Below are 16,377 nucleotides of genomic sequence, written 5' to 3' on the forward strand. Positions count from 1 at the left end.
CTCAAAACGCTTCGAAAAAATTCAGGCGTATTTCTTGGCTGATTACAAGAACTTTTTATTTTTGATGATTTTTCCGAAAAGCGCATCGTTTATTGTAAAAAATTCTTGAATGTTTTCACAAAAATTTTGCCATTAAGACACCATTTTGAAAATACTAAAACGAAAAATCGATCTTTCAACCATGGATTCTCAAAGCTTAGACATTTATTCCATCGGTTAGTGAGATTCCAGGTTAATTACAGACTCGAAAAGCTTTGGAAAATGGTTCACAAAAAAAAATAAGCACGAAAAATCACGTTTTTTTTTTTGTTTAAACTGCATTTTGGGATAATAAATAAATTTTTTGAGGAATTTCATTGGCACCGTCGGAAAGAGGAGATCTTAAGCAATAAAAACATATGTGTCTCAATTTTTTCTATTGTCGAATAGTCTTAGTTATTGGCCGTTGAAAAGCAGTGTCCCGGTAGTGGCGTTTTGGCCGTTTAAGGGTTAAAATTCCCGGAAATGTTTCGAAATCTTTTATTGAAATCCATTGAAATGTTGGACACATTTTAATTCTCTTGAAATTCTGTAATTCATTTGTAATTTCTCTGTTTTTCACATCAATTTTTGTAATATTATAAAATTATTTTACTTCTTTTTTTTAAACAAATTAAGTCATCTTTTCCATTGAAGTGGTTAATCATTATAATTTAGTGTGATTTCTACATTTTTATGTCTTAAAACTATTTATAAGTACCGATGATTATCTGTAGTTTTATTTTCACGAGCGATGTTTACGATTCGAAACGAACGACTCAATTGCCTTATCTATTAATAGTAATTGATTTGCGGTCATTACCACCTTTTAGAGTTGATGGGGAGAAAACACAAAACATGTGATGTGAGACTAACTGATTCGCCATTAGTGTTGATCACGGTTCTTTTTTTTCCAAATCAGATTTCCGTGCGAAAATTGATGCGGTTTGATAGATATAATATATATTTTCTTATTATTATTATTACTATTACTAGTTGTGTACCTTACCTGGAAAGCCTGGAATTTTTAAAAATCTGGAAAAACCTCAAATATTCGTGAAATTTTTTGTCTAAGTCAGGGAATTTTTCAATTTAAAATTGAAGTAAAATGATTCTTTATTTGTAAAAGCAGCTTTATATTACTCTATTTAACTATTTTGTTGGAAATTAGTTGAAAATGAACTTTTTCACCTTAAAATTTAACTATTCTATTTTTGTTCTACAATTTATCTTTTTTAGTTTACAATTCAGGTATTTTGTTTAAAATTCATTTTTTGTTTGCAAAACTTAACCTTCTCGAAAATTAATTTTTTAAACTGAAAATTTAACTATTATATCCTTATTTGAAAATGGTGTTTTTAGTTCAAAATTCAACTATGTGGGTGAAAAGTCCTGAATTTTTATTTAAATCGCAAATTTGTATGATTGAAAATTTACAAACTTTAAAAATAAAACAATCACGAATTATAAGCAATTTTTGAAGTCTAAAGTGGGAAGTTAAAGTTCAGAGTCAAGTAAATTTAAGAAAAAGTCAGAGAAATTCTTCAAGAGGCAATTTAAAATATAAATAACTTTTGAGAAACATTGGCCAGGGAAAAATTAACAAATTTCGGGAAAAAAACAGTTTTGGGGCTACCCTGGTATAATATTCCTATTAGTACTTTGTTTGACTTGTATTCTTATTTCTCTTTATTTTCTTTTGCATTTGCAGAATTTGGTTAAAAATTGCTTTTCTTTACGATTTAAATTTATTTTTTGTTTAAAAATGTAACTATTTCGTTAAAAATTGATCTTCTTTAATTGTAAATTTAATTTCTTGAGTAAACTTGAACTTCTTTGTCAAAAAAAAATATTAGCTTTGTTAAAATAATCTATTTTTGTTGTAATTTAACTATTTTGTTAAAAACTCGTTTTTTTTTTGTTTAAAATTGATTTTTTCACTGAAAATGCAACTTTTCCAATTTTTTTTTTAAATTGATCTTTTTTTTTAGTTGAAAATGAACTTTTTCTTTGATAATTAATATTTTCGAAGTTTAAAATTCAACTGTTTCACAGAAAATTTGCTCTTTTCTTTGGAAAATTCATCGCTTTCGTGGAAAATTCGACTTGTTTGTTGAAAGTTCGTTTACTTATTAGTAATTAATTTTTCTTGCTGAAAATTTAACTTTTACATTTTTTGTTAGAAAAAAATCCGCCCGCAGTTATTATTATTATTATTTTTATTATTATTATTATTATTATTATTATTATTATTATTATTATTATTATTATTATTATTATTGGTCGAAAATCAAACTGTTTTGTTGAATTTTCTTCTATTGGATAAAAAATCTGTTATAGAAAATTTTATGGTAGAAAAATGTTTTTGTTTTTTTATTTAAATAAATACATAAATTTAAAAATTTGAAATTGTAATTGAAAATACTATTTTATTTCTGTTATGGAAGATTTTATGTTAAAACGTTGCAAGATTAAAATGCTGGTCTTTGAATATTAATGGAAATTGATCAGGAGAAAGTCTGGGAAAAATCAGGGAATTTTGAAAATTAAAATTTTCGGCTACCATGGAATTTGAATCTTTTATTTTTTCTCAACTTACATCATGAGTTTTAATGATCCTAATTATATAAAACTCATTTTTGATTTTTCAGAACGTACTTTAGAAGATCACGAAGACATTCTCGCAGCTCATAGAGAAATAGAAATGTTTGCTTCCTATCACGAAAGAAAATTCTTTTTCCGTGAAGATTACCTCAAGTACGAATTTTTCATCAATCCAAAGGTAAGATTTTTTCAAGTAAATGCTAATTAAACTTGATAATCTTTTGCTGAAAAAAACGGTGTGTCATAAAAATCTTGAAAACATTGTTGTCGCTTTTCCTCATTACCCATTAGAGAATTTTAAAAACTCGAAGGGCCATTTCGGTATATAACAGAACTGACAAAAATGCAAGATTAATTCATTTTAACTTTTATTATTACATTCTTAGTTCAAATATTTTATTTTCATCCAAAAAATACAAATTTTCACCCAAACAGTTGAATTTTCAACTAAGAATGATTTTTCAGTCATTAATAAAAAAATTTCATCCTAAATGTTCAATTTGCAACAGCGAATTTTCAAAGAAGTTAGTTGAATTATTAACCAAAAAATTATCATTCAAGTAAAATGATGTATCTTCGAACAAACACAAAATAAATTTTGTATCAAATAGTAAAATATTCGACTCAGAAGATAAATTTTCTACCAAAAAAGACATTTTTTCAACAAAATAGATGGATTTTCTGGTAAAAAATCATTTTTCTCTACAAAAATTAGAATAGTTTAATTTTAAGTTAGAGAAATAATTTTTTAACTAAAGTAAATACATTTTCAATAAAATAGTTCGATTTTTAACCAAACAGATTAAATGCCCATAAAAAAGCATTTCGCAGAAAAATCTAGTTCAATTTTTACTAACAAAAAAATAATTTTTAATAAAAACAATTTTTTTAACGAAAGAAATGAATTTTCAAACAAAAAGATTAATTTTCTACTAAAAAACGATAATCTTGAACAAAATGCATGAATGTCGAACGAATTATTTTAATTTTGAATTGAATTTTCATCCTACTAGTTGAATTTTCAACCAAAACGGTTAATTTTTTACTAAAAAAAGACCAATTTTCTACAAAATAGTTGGATTTTTAACTAAAAAATACCAATTTTCAACAAAAAATAGAATAGTTTAATTTTCAGTTCAAGAAATAAGTTTTTAATCAAACAAAATAAATTTTCAATGAAATAGTTAAATTTTCGACCAAACAGATGAGTTTTCTACCAAGAAGATTAAATGGCTAAAAAAAAATTTCGACAAAAAATTATGTTAAATTTTTAGTTATACAAAATTCTTTCTATGACCAAACAGGGTATTTAGTCACTAATAATATTCTATCATAAAAGACAAGGTTTAAAAAAAACGCATCAATTTTTAAACAAATAGATGAATTTTTGACTGAAGAATATTGATTTTCATCCAAACATGTAATAGTTTAATATTCAGTTGCAAAAATAATTTTAAAAAAAGGGTAACAAAATAGTTAAATTTTCAACAACAACAAAATAGATTTTTTAACTAAAATAATGAATCATCAGCCAAACTAAACGAATTTTTAACTAAATAGTTGAATTTTGAAACAAACTAATCAGTCTTTCGTAAAAAAATGACTTCTCAAAAAAAGTACAATATTCGATATTTGTACTAAAAAATTTTACAATTTTTAATTTAAAAAACGTAAATTTATTTAAATATACGAATTGTCGGCCAAGAAAGAGCTTTCAAGTCATAATAATTAATTTTTGAAAAATAAGTAAATTTAAACTGAATAAGATCAATTTTCTTAGTCAAAATGGAATAGCTATATTTTTAGTAGAAAAACTCATTTTTAAAAGAGAAAAAAAACACATATTTTCAACAAAATTCATTATTGTTTAAGTAAAAGAAATGATTTTTTTACACTAAAATGATACATCTGGAATAAAATACATTTTTAACCAAATAGTTGATTTTTCAACTCAGGAGATATATTTTCTACAAAAAAGACAAATTTTCAACAAAATAGACGAATTTTCCACTAGAAGATAAATTTTTATCAAAAAATTGGATAGTTTAATTTCAAATCAGAGAAATAAGTTTTTAACTAAATAAAATAAATTTTCAATCATACAGATGAATTAAAAAAAAAAAAGATTCATTGTATATAAAAAAAATTCCGAAGAAAAATGGAATAATTAAATGTTGAGTTTAAAAAACAAATTTTCAAGAAGAAAAAGTAACTCATTTTCAACCAAAGAAATAAAATTTCACCTAAATAGATTATTTTTACATTCTCATCATTTATGATTGAGAAAGTATTCGAATTGTCCGAAATTTGCACCACAGTTTTTCAACGGAGCTCCGTCCGTCCGTTAACACGATAACTCTCGAAAAAATGAATGAATAAAATCCATCTTTGGCACACTTTTTTATGGTCCTAAAAGAAAGGACGATTTCTTTAACCAGCCATTTTTGATGAAAATTCAAAAAGTGAGCGCATTTTGAATATTTTTGAGACCACCTTTTTTCTGAATTGGAAAATTCGATTTACGGATATTTATAGTATTAAAAAGGACAAACAATTTATCATTATGGCTTTTATGATAAAAAAGAAAATTCTCAGAGTTATAGCATTTTCGAAAATTTTAAAATCAACCGAAAATCCAAATTTTAAGCCAAAAAACGCAGGATATGAAGAAAAGTAAAGAGAGAAAAAACATTGCTTTTTGAAAGCGCTACAAAATTATTATCACAAATTTTCGGATTTTCTTGGGAATTCGAAAATTAAAATTTTGAGTGCACAAAAAGTAATGAAAAATCAAAGATTCCATTTTTGGTTAAACTATGTAGGATACGAAAAAGGATAATTCAACATAACTTGTTATCACAAACAAGATCTACAATTTCGTTAAGAATCACTTCTTGATAGGACGCGTACTTTTTGTTTTATTCGTGAAAAATAACATTGAAAATAATAAAATTAAATAAAAAATGTGTGGAACAAAGACGATACTTAATTTAGTAGACAATTCAGAATATCAAGACGCATAAAAATTCTGCCATCTAAAAGAGATCTTTTTGATAAAGTTTTATTCAAGCATTAAAAATGCAAAGAATAAATAACCGAGCGCGAAGCGCGAGATACAACCGTCGCGCGTCCCTGGCGCGCTCAATCTTGCCAGCGAAACGAGCCGCGCGCGACGAGAATGTGCCCGCAAAGCAGGCAGATTTTTTGACTAAAAAAAAAACAATTTTTAACAAAACTAATGTATTTTTAACCAAACTATTTAATTTTTAATGGAATTTTCAACTTATAGAATTATGTATAAAATTCATAACAAACTTTTGGAAAATTGACTAATTTTTTTTTAAAGCGCATATTGATTTAGTTTGTTTTTTAGAAAAAAATTTTGTGTTATTTAAATCTGTAAATGAAGGAAAAGCAGTTTCCTGCAATGATTTATCGATTGAGTTCTGGACTATATTTTTGAGTTATCAACTATTTTCTACATGATCGAGTAATGTTACAACGGTAAATGTAGATTCCTGTAATTTTGTCGAGTACGTTATCGACAGTAGGTTTTTCACGTAAACTAATTTTTTCTAAAATACCGACTGCCATCCATAACTCCCTGGAATAGAGTTACCATGCGGTAAACCAAGGTTCAGAGGGGTTTGGTAGTTCAAGTAAATCCAATAGATGGCTCTGCGATCAGGTAGGCCTGTTTTTGCATTGTTATGTATAGCAAAAATATTAAAATTCATTAAAAACTTGATACTTTTTATTGATATAAAAGAAAGAAAATAGTTTTTAGGAACAATAATAGTAACTGTATTTGGTAATCCAAACAAAATTTTGAAAACATGTAATTTAATATACGGAAAATTGAATATAAAGATGAGGAAGATGAGTATTTTGAAAACTGTTTGAATTGTATTCATATTTTGTTATTGATTTTTTTTCTAATGTAATTAATTAATTTTATAAACAATTGCAATCGCTGCCAATTTCAAATATTGATTGATTATATTATTTAACTAATGATAGTAGTAATAATAATATTTAAACATTAATAATTTGCCTTATAATATAATTTTTTATTAATTCATGAAGGAATTTCCGCTCTTTAGAAAATATATATTTATTTCGATATAATTTATAAACCAGGAGGTAACTTGAGCTAGAAATTGGGAAAGACCCGTACATGGCCGGGAATTTAATTTAAAAACGGGGAATATACTCTTGATCGTAGGAAAATTCAGGTTTTCATCATTTAAGTAATTTTGGTCAATTTAGAAAAGTAATTTTTACCTCATCTACAGTTGTAGGGTATATGAGTGAAAATAATTATCGTTTTTATTCTAGGACAGGGAGTATGGGTAAAGAAATAAAATTTCCCATATGCGACAGGGAGTTTTTGACATGGAATGGAAATTTTTTTGAATAAGTAAGAAAAAAATTTAAAGTTGTTTTTAGAGTAGAAGTAATATTTCGAAAAGGAAATATTTCTAAATCATAATATAAATTGGTTCTACATATTTCGTTAAGAATTTACCTTTTTTTAGTATTATAGAAGAAAATTTAACTTTTTCGAGTGGAAGATTGACCTTTTCTAGTTCAAAATTCAACAAATTTGATGTAGAGTCGTATTTTTAAATTGAAAATTTATTTATTTTCTGACAATTCATGAATGTCGTTAAAAAGTGGACTTTTTGGGTAGAAAATGAGTTTAAAAAAGTTAGTCTCCTTATTTGAAAATTCTTCTTTTTGCTTGTAAATTGAAATATTAGAGTTAAATATTCATGATTTTTGTCCAAAATTAATCTGTAAGGGTTGGAAACAAATTTACTTGGTTGAAAAATAAACTCGTTTGTTAAAAACTAATTTTTTCTTTTAATTAAATATTTATAATTTTGATTAATAATTAATTTCGTGGGTTAAAAAATGAGCGATTTGATTAAAAACATGATATCCTTTGAATGAAAATGAATTCTTTAACAAAAGTTTGAATATTTTTCTCATCATCCGATTTTTTTAAGAATTACATTTTTGACGCGAAATTCTAATATTCGATTTTTGGTTTGAATTTGATCATTTTTGGATGAAAATTCTTTTTTTGGTTAAAAATACAAGTATTCTAGTTAAATATTCATGATTTTAGTGGAATAATAATCTTTTAGGTTAGGAACAAACTTACTTGGTTGAAAGGTAAACTCGTTTGTAAAGAATTAATTTTTTTAAATTGAATATTTATTAATTTAGTTAAACATTTAATTCTTGGGTTGAAAAATGAGCTATTTTATTGAAACCTTCTTTTTCATTTGGATGAAAAGGAATTTTTTACCAAAAACTTAACTATTTTTCTGAAAATCTGATTTTTTTTATAATTAAATTGTTAACGGTAAATTCAACTATTATATTTTTGGCTGTAAGCTTATTATTTTTGGATAAAAATTCAAGTGTTTGGTTGAATATAGAAGTATTCTATTTAAATTTTCATGATTTTAGTTGAAAATTCATCTATTGGGTTAGAAATAAATTTACTTGGTTGAAAAATAAACTCGTTATTTGAAAATTAGTTTGTTTTATTTGAAGATTTATCAAATTAATGAAATATTAATTTCTTGTGAGCTATTTTGTTGGAAACTTCTTTTTTTTCCTTTTGATGAAAAGGAATTTTTTTACCGAAAATTTTATTTTTTTCTGAAATTTTTGAAAATTTAATTGTAAGGGAAATTCAACTATTCTATTTTTTGTTAAAAGTTTATCATTTTTTGATGAAAATTCAAGTTTTTGTTTTAAAATTAATATTTTTTATTTGAAAATTACACTATTTTTTCAAAAATTCATGAAATTTATTGAAAATTGGTCTATTTTGTATACAAATAATCTTATTGGTTGAAAAATCAGTTTTTTGGTAGATATAAAATTCAACTATGCCAGTTAAAGATACATAATTTTAGTCGATTTATTAGTTTAGTTGACAATTAATTTTTCGTCTGAAATTGTAACCGTTCCACTTTGAGTTGAAAATTTACCTTTTCTAGTTAAAGATTCAACAATTTAGATGTAAATTTGTCCTTTCCCATTGAAAATTAATTAATTTCATTAAATTTTCAATTTTACACATTTTATTTTACAAAATTTTACACATTTTTCTCATAGAAATCACTTTCAATAGATATTTACCGTTTTTGCATATACATAGCAATGCAGAAACAGGCGTACTTGATCGGAGTGCCATCTACTTGATTTATTCGAACTACGATACTCTTTCCGGATGATAAGTGAAAAAAGTGTGTGTAAACAGAAACTGTTTTATCGACTGTGTGGAGTATAGAATAGGGGTTGCGATATTGTTAAGCAGAGGGCACTATACTTTAATTCTTAAAAATAGTATATTTCATGAAATTATTTTTGAAATTTGAAGTTCGTTTAATTTTTCTTCAATTATGTTTCCAGTAAAATTGTAAATGTTTATAAACTTTGTTGATATAAAAAATAAATTAATCTTAAGTGAATTGTAAAAGACATATTGGAAAATCATTTTAAATTATTCATTTAATTTTTTTGTACCAGTTAAAAAATTTTTTCGATTTTGAAAGGATTTATAAATTTTTAAAACAATATGCAAATTTTTAAAGAATGCGAAATAAGTAGCTGCTGCTGAATTTTGAAAGGACTGGGAATTTTACAAATTTTTTTAAGAAGAATCTTTCCCAATTCGATTTCAACAGTTTTTTAAAAATAAATTGTTGAATTGTTATCTTTTATAATTATGCTATAAATCAATTTAGAATGCGTAATTTGAAAATCTTGTACGTAAAAAATTTTCCTTTTTTATTTTTAAGCTTACATTTTTTACCTCAAGAATTTCAAAATGCAATCTTAAAGGCATAAACAATTTGAAACTAAAAGAGCCTTCAGTGGAAAATGTTGGATTACAAAATTCTTTATTTTATCAACTGTAAATATAAATAAATTATTTGTTGAATTATTCTGTACTTTAAGTATTAAAAAGTTAACAATAATTAATTTAAAACAAAATGTAGATTCTTGCAGATTTCAAACAAAAAATTGGAAGCTTTTTAAGAATCGTAAAATGCTTACAAAGAATAAAGACGTTATTTTAAGATTCCCAAGAAAATTGAAAATTATTTTTTATCTGAAAAATTATTTTAAAGAATATTTAAAACGGTTTTAAAAGATTCATAAAATTTACAAAAAAGTATCTGGAAGGTTTAAGATTTTTTGTTTAATAAGCGAGACTTTGTAAAAATTTTGGGGAAAATTCTACAAATATATTTTAAAATATTTAAAATTATTTCCTTAAAATAGTTTTTTTGAATGAAAAATAATTTTCAATTTTCTTAGTAATCTTAAAAAAACGTTTTTATTCTTTTAAAGCCTTTAATAATTCTTGAAAAATTTCTGCATTTTTTGTTTGAATTCTACAAAAATCTGCATTTTGTTTTAATTCAGACAGTAATTTTCAATCATTTTAAAACTTTAAAATATCTCAAAAATATTTCACAAAACTTAAATAAAAATGTTGATTTTTGTAGATTTCGAAATAAAGTGTTTAAACTTTTTCAGGAGTTGCGAAATTATCAAGATAACTAAAAAAATCCTAAGTCCCTGAGAAAATAAAACATGATTTTTTGTTTGAAAAATTAATTTTTAAAGAATATTTAAAAAGGTTTTCGAGCTTTGGAAAGATTCCCAAAATTGGCACCAAACAAATCTTGAGAATTTATAACCATGTTTATTTTGTAAAATTTTTTTAAGTTTTAAAATAATTTAAAGCTAAATGTAGATTTTTTTAGGATTTCGAAACAAAGTTCGGATCTTTTTATGAATTTTAAAAGTTATCAAGAAATTAAAAACTTCTTAAGATTCTAGAAGAAATATGAAATGATTTTGTTTAAATTAATTTTTTAAGATTTTTGTATAAATTTCAGAAGTAATTTGAGTTAAAAGACGTTTGAAAGTTTATCTATTTCAATAGAAATTATTGTTTCTTTTTTTTCACTGAAACTGTTTTGTTGAAAATTAATTTATTTTGTCTGACGATTTGTATAATTTGTTGAAAATACGTCTTGTTTATTCTTTTTTTCTATTATTTTCTATTGCAAATTAAAATCTCTTTCAGTTCAAATATTAAATTTTTCGTTTAAAATTCATCTTTTTCGTTGCTTGTTCTTCATTTTCGTTGAAAATTTATTTCTTTGGTAAAAAATAAAACTATTTTGTTGAAATGTATTCTTTTTGGTAAAAAATTAATCTTATTGGCAAAAAATTAATCTTTTTGATTGAAGATTCAACAATTTGGTTTAAAATCAAATTTTTTCAGTTTAAATATCTAATATTAAATTTTGCATTCAGAATTCATCTTTCTGACTGAAAATTCAAATCTTCGGCTTAAAATAACCTTTTTGTTGAGAAAATTCATATTGTCTGGTTAACAAATTGAACTATTTGGTAGAATATTCTTCAGTTTAAGTGAAAAATTCATCATTTTGGGTAATAAATACAAGTGGTTGAAAATTAAATTTTTTTGTCTAAATTTTGATTGCATATATTTGTAAGCTTGAAAAATCTTATGAAAATTATATCTTTGTAATCTATAAACCATAATAATTTCCAAAAATGTCGATTCTGGGAGGAAGAAAATAAGTTGATAATAGTACTTTTACATTTTTATTACGTTTGAATTGAAATTGATTGTTATTATAAAATAAAAAATGGGATTTCGAATAAAATTTAATTTAGCGTATAATTTTTAAGAGTTCCTTTGATTTCTTATTCGTTATACTTTTTGATTAAATATTATTTAGGTTTTAAAAAATTTGGTAAATTCCAAGAAATAATGAATAATAATAAAAAATAAATATTTCATTATTCTAATAATAAAAACAATTACAATTTTCTTTCTCCCAACTTAAAAATCTGCCAAGAGACAAATAAACTGTATGGTTAAGAGTGCAACTGTTTTGTTGAAAATTTAATTATTTGTTTGGAAATTCGATGATTTTTTAATTCATCTTTTTTCACACTAAAGCAACCGCCAAATAAGCTTGAATCAAGTTCAATCATCTGAAATATAAGATTCGAAAAAATGTTCTCTTTCTTTTTTAAAATATTTAACAGTTCAATTTTTACAGCCACTTTCTTATGTTGATTAAAACTAGTAACTTTTCTAAAATTAAATATGTCAACTTCATAACTATTATTTTGAATAAGAACAAGTTATAATCACCCTTATTCTCCTAGAAACATGGTTCATGTCGTATAAAAGTTTTTCTTTCTGAAAATATGAAATGGCAAGGGAGATATTTTTTTCTAACTTCTAAGGTTTGTAGGAGGTTTACGTGTTGAAAGTTTGAAATTAAAAGTTTTTACAGGTTCATCATTAGTTCTATATTGCGAATTTATTAAAGCAGTAGAGCAAAGAGTCTCAAAGGAGTTCAGAACAAATTAATTAAAATTACTACACTAACAAAGCAGGATTGGCTCGCCTGCATGGCATATTTTCATTCTAGGTTTTTAAATATAAATTATATCATTAGAGGGCTTCAGGTCTACCCTGACATTAATTTAAAAGATAAGTATTAAGGCTCTTGAAAACGACACGGGTTTTCGCAAGATCCATAACAAGTCTGCAAAAATTAATTTTTTTTGTTAAATATTTCAACTAGTTATTCTGAAGGCAATTTTACGTGAGGGTACATAGCGATTTTTTCGAAAAATGTTCTTTATTTTTGTGTGTAGTTGAAAATTAAATATTTTTTGCGCCTGTAAAATGCAACGCGCCAGTAACATGTGTATTCCGGGCTGCAGTCACACTGTTTAGTTTCAAGTTGCTTAACATTTTCAAGTAGCGAGTCTACGTCGCTTAGAGTAATATATAATTATATAATATAATACGATAATAAAAATAAATTATAATAGCATATAATGATAAATTTTCGAAAATGTATATAATATCCTCCTTTTTGCCGTTAAGGAATTGATTTTTTTCTTTCCAAACCAAGTTACCATCAAAATTAATTGCAGTGTTTAAAATAATAAATTAAAAATGATAATAAATTGAAAAAGTAGATATTTATCAATTTCGAAAACTTTTCTAAAAAATTGGGACACGCTTAATAAAAAAAATTCTTTTATAAGGCTGTAGGGGGCAGAAGTATTCGCGTTTTAGCTTGAAAATTCAAAAATTGGTTCAAAATGCGATGGTTTTTTGTTGAAGTTCAATCATTTTTGTTCAAAAATACAACTGCGGGTTGAATCTATTTATATTTGCAGGTTGAAAATAAATATTTTTGTTGAAAATTAATTTGTTCTCGAAAATTCGATTATTCGGTGAAAAATCCACTTTTTTAGTTAAAAATTCCTCTTTTTGGTTTGAAAATTCAACTATTTAGAAAAATATACATTATCATCTTGAAAATTCAACTTTTTGTCGAAATTTCAACTTATTGTGAAAAATTTAACTTTTTGTTGAAAATAATTCTATTTAGCTTGAATATTGAACAATTTCTTAGACAACTAGAATTTTAGGTAGAAAATTAATCTTTCTGGCTGATAAGTTAAGCTATTTGGTTAAAATTTTAACTATTTAGTTAAACATTGAATTATTTTGTCGAAAATTCACGAATTTTCTTAAAAAGTCATCTTGTTTTGCCTAAAATTCTTCTTTTATGAAAATTCATATCTACGGGTAGAAATTTCATCTTTTTTTTTTGTTTAAAATGTAACTTTTTGGTGGAAAAATGATACTTTTTAGTTAAGAATTCAAGCATGCTATTGAAAGTTCTCACTTCTTTGTTTTATTCAACTGTTTTTTTATTTTAATTAAAATCATTCTTAGTCGAAAGTTGAACAACTTTGGTGAAAGTTAATTTTGTTATCGAAGATTCAAAATTTTAGTTGGAAAATGAACTGTATAGTTGCAAATAAACTTTTCTGTTGAAAATTTAACTGTTTTATAAAAGATTCTTCTCTTTGCCTTGAAAATTCAATAATTTTGTCAAAGATTAAACTATGTGTCGAAAATGACTTCATCCTTATGGATTGAAACTTGATCGTTTATCCAAAAGAGTCATGTTTTTATTTGGAAATTCACCTTTCTTAGTTGAAAATAAAAAATTAAATCCCTTGGGCTTGAAAATTCAACAATTTAGTTAGAATTCAATCTATTTGGTGAATAGGGACTTTTTGTTAAGAATTTAATTGTTCTGTAGATGATTGGTCTGTTTGGTTTGAAAATTCTACTTTTGATCTGAATTTAATATTTTATGGGAAAAAATGCAAGTATTTGGTTAAAGTATATTTTGTTGAAAATTCCTCTTTTTGGATATAAAATTTAGTTAAAAATTCAATTGTTTTGTGGAAAATTAGTCTTTTTGGTTTTAAAAGTCATCTTTTGATAAAAATTTAAATCTTCTGTAAGCAATACCACCGTTGGGTTGAAATTCTTATATTTGATTGAAATATTCAAATATTTTGTTAGAAAAATCATGTTTTCGGGTAGATAATTTAATTTTTTTGTTGTATAAAATTTGTCTCTTGGATTGAAAATTGATCTCTTATGGTTTAAAATACATCTTTTTGGTTGAAATTTAATCTTTCTTGGTTGAAAATTAACTCTTTTGTTGAAAATTTATCTTTCTTCTACAAAATGTTGAGCGTTGCTTGTTTTTTGTTGAAAAGTCTACTTTTACATTTCTGGTTGAGAATTATTCTCTTTTTGTTAAAAATTGTACCATTAGCTTTGAAATTTAAAAATTTTGTGAAAAATAAAACTCTTTAGTGAAGATTAACTTTTTTGTCGAAAATGCAATGGTTTTGTAGAAAATTAGTCTTCTGGGTTCTATAGATGATCGTTGAGTAGAAATATGTTTTTTTTTCGTAAGAAATACAAATGTTTGGTTGAAAATTTGTGCACTTTTTTGAAATTTAATTAGTTTGTTACTCATCTTTTTCTTTTAAACATTGAAATACATATCTTATTGAAAATTCACCTTTCTGATGGAAAATTCATCTGTTATAATAGAAAAGTCATCTTCCCTGGTTGAAAATGATTTTTTGTTGTTAAAAATCGGAATTTTTGGGTTGAAAATTAAATTTTTCCAATTTATGTTGAAAATTCAACTATTTAACTTGAAGGTGTAACTTTTTTTGTTTAAATTGTAAACTCTTTTGTTTGGAAAATTGACCATTTGGTTGAAATTCATCTTTGTAAGTTAAAAATTCAATTATGCGGCTACAAATTTAACTATTTTCGTGAATATTGAATTATTTTGTTGAAAATTTAATGATTCGCTTAAAATAAAACTGTTTTTGGTTGAATATAGATTTTTTGGTTTTGAAATTTGACGAATTATTTGAAAATTCACCTTTATATGTTGAAAAATCAACTATTGCTTAAAAAATGAATTAGTTTGTCATATTTTATAGCCGAAAATTCACCTGTTTTGTTCGAAATTCGACCTTCTGGATGGAATATTAATCTTTTATGATTGAAAAGTAATATTTTTCGTTAAAAAATCAACTTTTGTTGATTAAAATTTTTTTAAAGTCATATCTTTGAAAATTTTTCGCTTCTATTACGAAGTCAACTGTTTTGTTAGAAATTCAATTATTTTGTTGAAAGTTTAACGTGTTTGTTAAGGTCATCTTTTTGGTCAAACATTCTTCTTTCTTGGTCAAAAATGAAGATTCTTGTTGAAAATTCAACTGCTCTAGTAAAACTTGGTCTTTTTGCCTTTAAAATTCAACTTTTTGGTTGAAAATTCAGCTATTTCTTTTAAAATTCAACTATTTGGTTAAAAATGTAATTATTTTGTTAAAATATTTTTCGTTCAAAAATTGAACTGTCTTATTGAAAATTCGTGTTTCAGGATAGAAATGTTTTTTTTTTGTTGTAGAAATGTAATATTTTTGGTTGAAAATGACTATATTTATTAAAAATTCGACTACCCTTTAAAAAATTTCTTTTTCGTTGGAAAATTCAACTATTAGTTTGTAAATCCTACAGTTTTTGGTTGAATTTTTATCTTTTTCATTTAAAAATTTGACCAGTCGGCTTAAAATTCAACTGTTTAGTTGAAAATTCTAATATTTGTTTTCACAGTTAATTATTTAGTTGAAAAATCCACTATTTTGTTAAAAAGTTCTTTTCTTTGTTGATAATTCAAGTGCTTTATTGATTCTTTGACACTTGCGATCTTCAATAGAAGATTCATTCTTTTTTATGGAAAATTCATCATTTTTGGTAAAAATGTCTTTTTTTGTTATTGACCATTTATCTTTAATGGTTGAAAATAAACTGTTTTGCTAAAAATATACTATCTTCTAAACAAATTCTTTTGTGGATTAAAAATTGTACTATTTGGGTAAAAATTTAACTATTTACATACTTGAACATTTAATTATTCGGTACAAGTCGTGATTTTTATTGAAAATTCATACTTTCGAGATGGAAAATCAACTTTTTCGTAGTAATTAATTTTTCAGCTTTAAAATAAAACAATTTTATCGAAAACTCATGTCTTTCGTTGCAAAATTCTCTTTTTAGTAGAAAACTAAGCTTCTTTGTGGAAATTTCACCCAATTTAACTGTTTCATTTTTCTTTAAAAATCTATCTTTCATAAGTTGAAGTATTAACTATTTCGTCGAAAATTTATGAAGTTCACTAAAAAAATCGTCTTTTTGGTTAAAAATTCAACTGTGTTTTTTAAAATTCGTCTTTTTGGATAGAAGAATCATATTTTTTTGTA

General features: G+C 24.4%; 1 protein-coding gene across 5 annotated transcripts in view; it reads left to right on the forward strand.

The window, feature by feature from the left end:
- The window catches only part of LOC117175914 (growth factor receptor-bound protein 14-like), a 1,501,030-nt gene that overhangs the window by 506,476 nt on the left and 978,177 nt on the right, over positions 1–16,377 (forward strand). For all 5 annotated transcript variants that reach the window (XM_033365756.1, XM_033365759.1, XM_033365761.1 and 2 more), the window contains one exon: positions 2,670–2,800. In XM_033365756.1, the coding sequence (XP_033221647.1) occupies positions 2,670–2,800 (131 nt within the window). The remainder of the gene's footprint in view (positions 1–2,669; positions 2,801–16,377) is intronic.

The sequence above is a fragment of the Belonocnema kinseyi genome, chromosome 7 (genome assembly GCF_010883055.1).
Source record: "Belonocnema kinseyi isolate 2016_QV_RU_SX_M_011 chromosome 7, B_treatae_v1, whole genome shotgun sequence".
NCBI lineage: Eukaryota > Metazoa > Arthropoda > Insecta > Hymenoptera > Cynipidae > Belonocnema > Belonocnema kinseyi.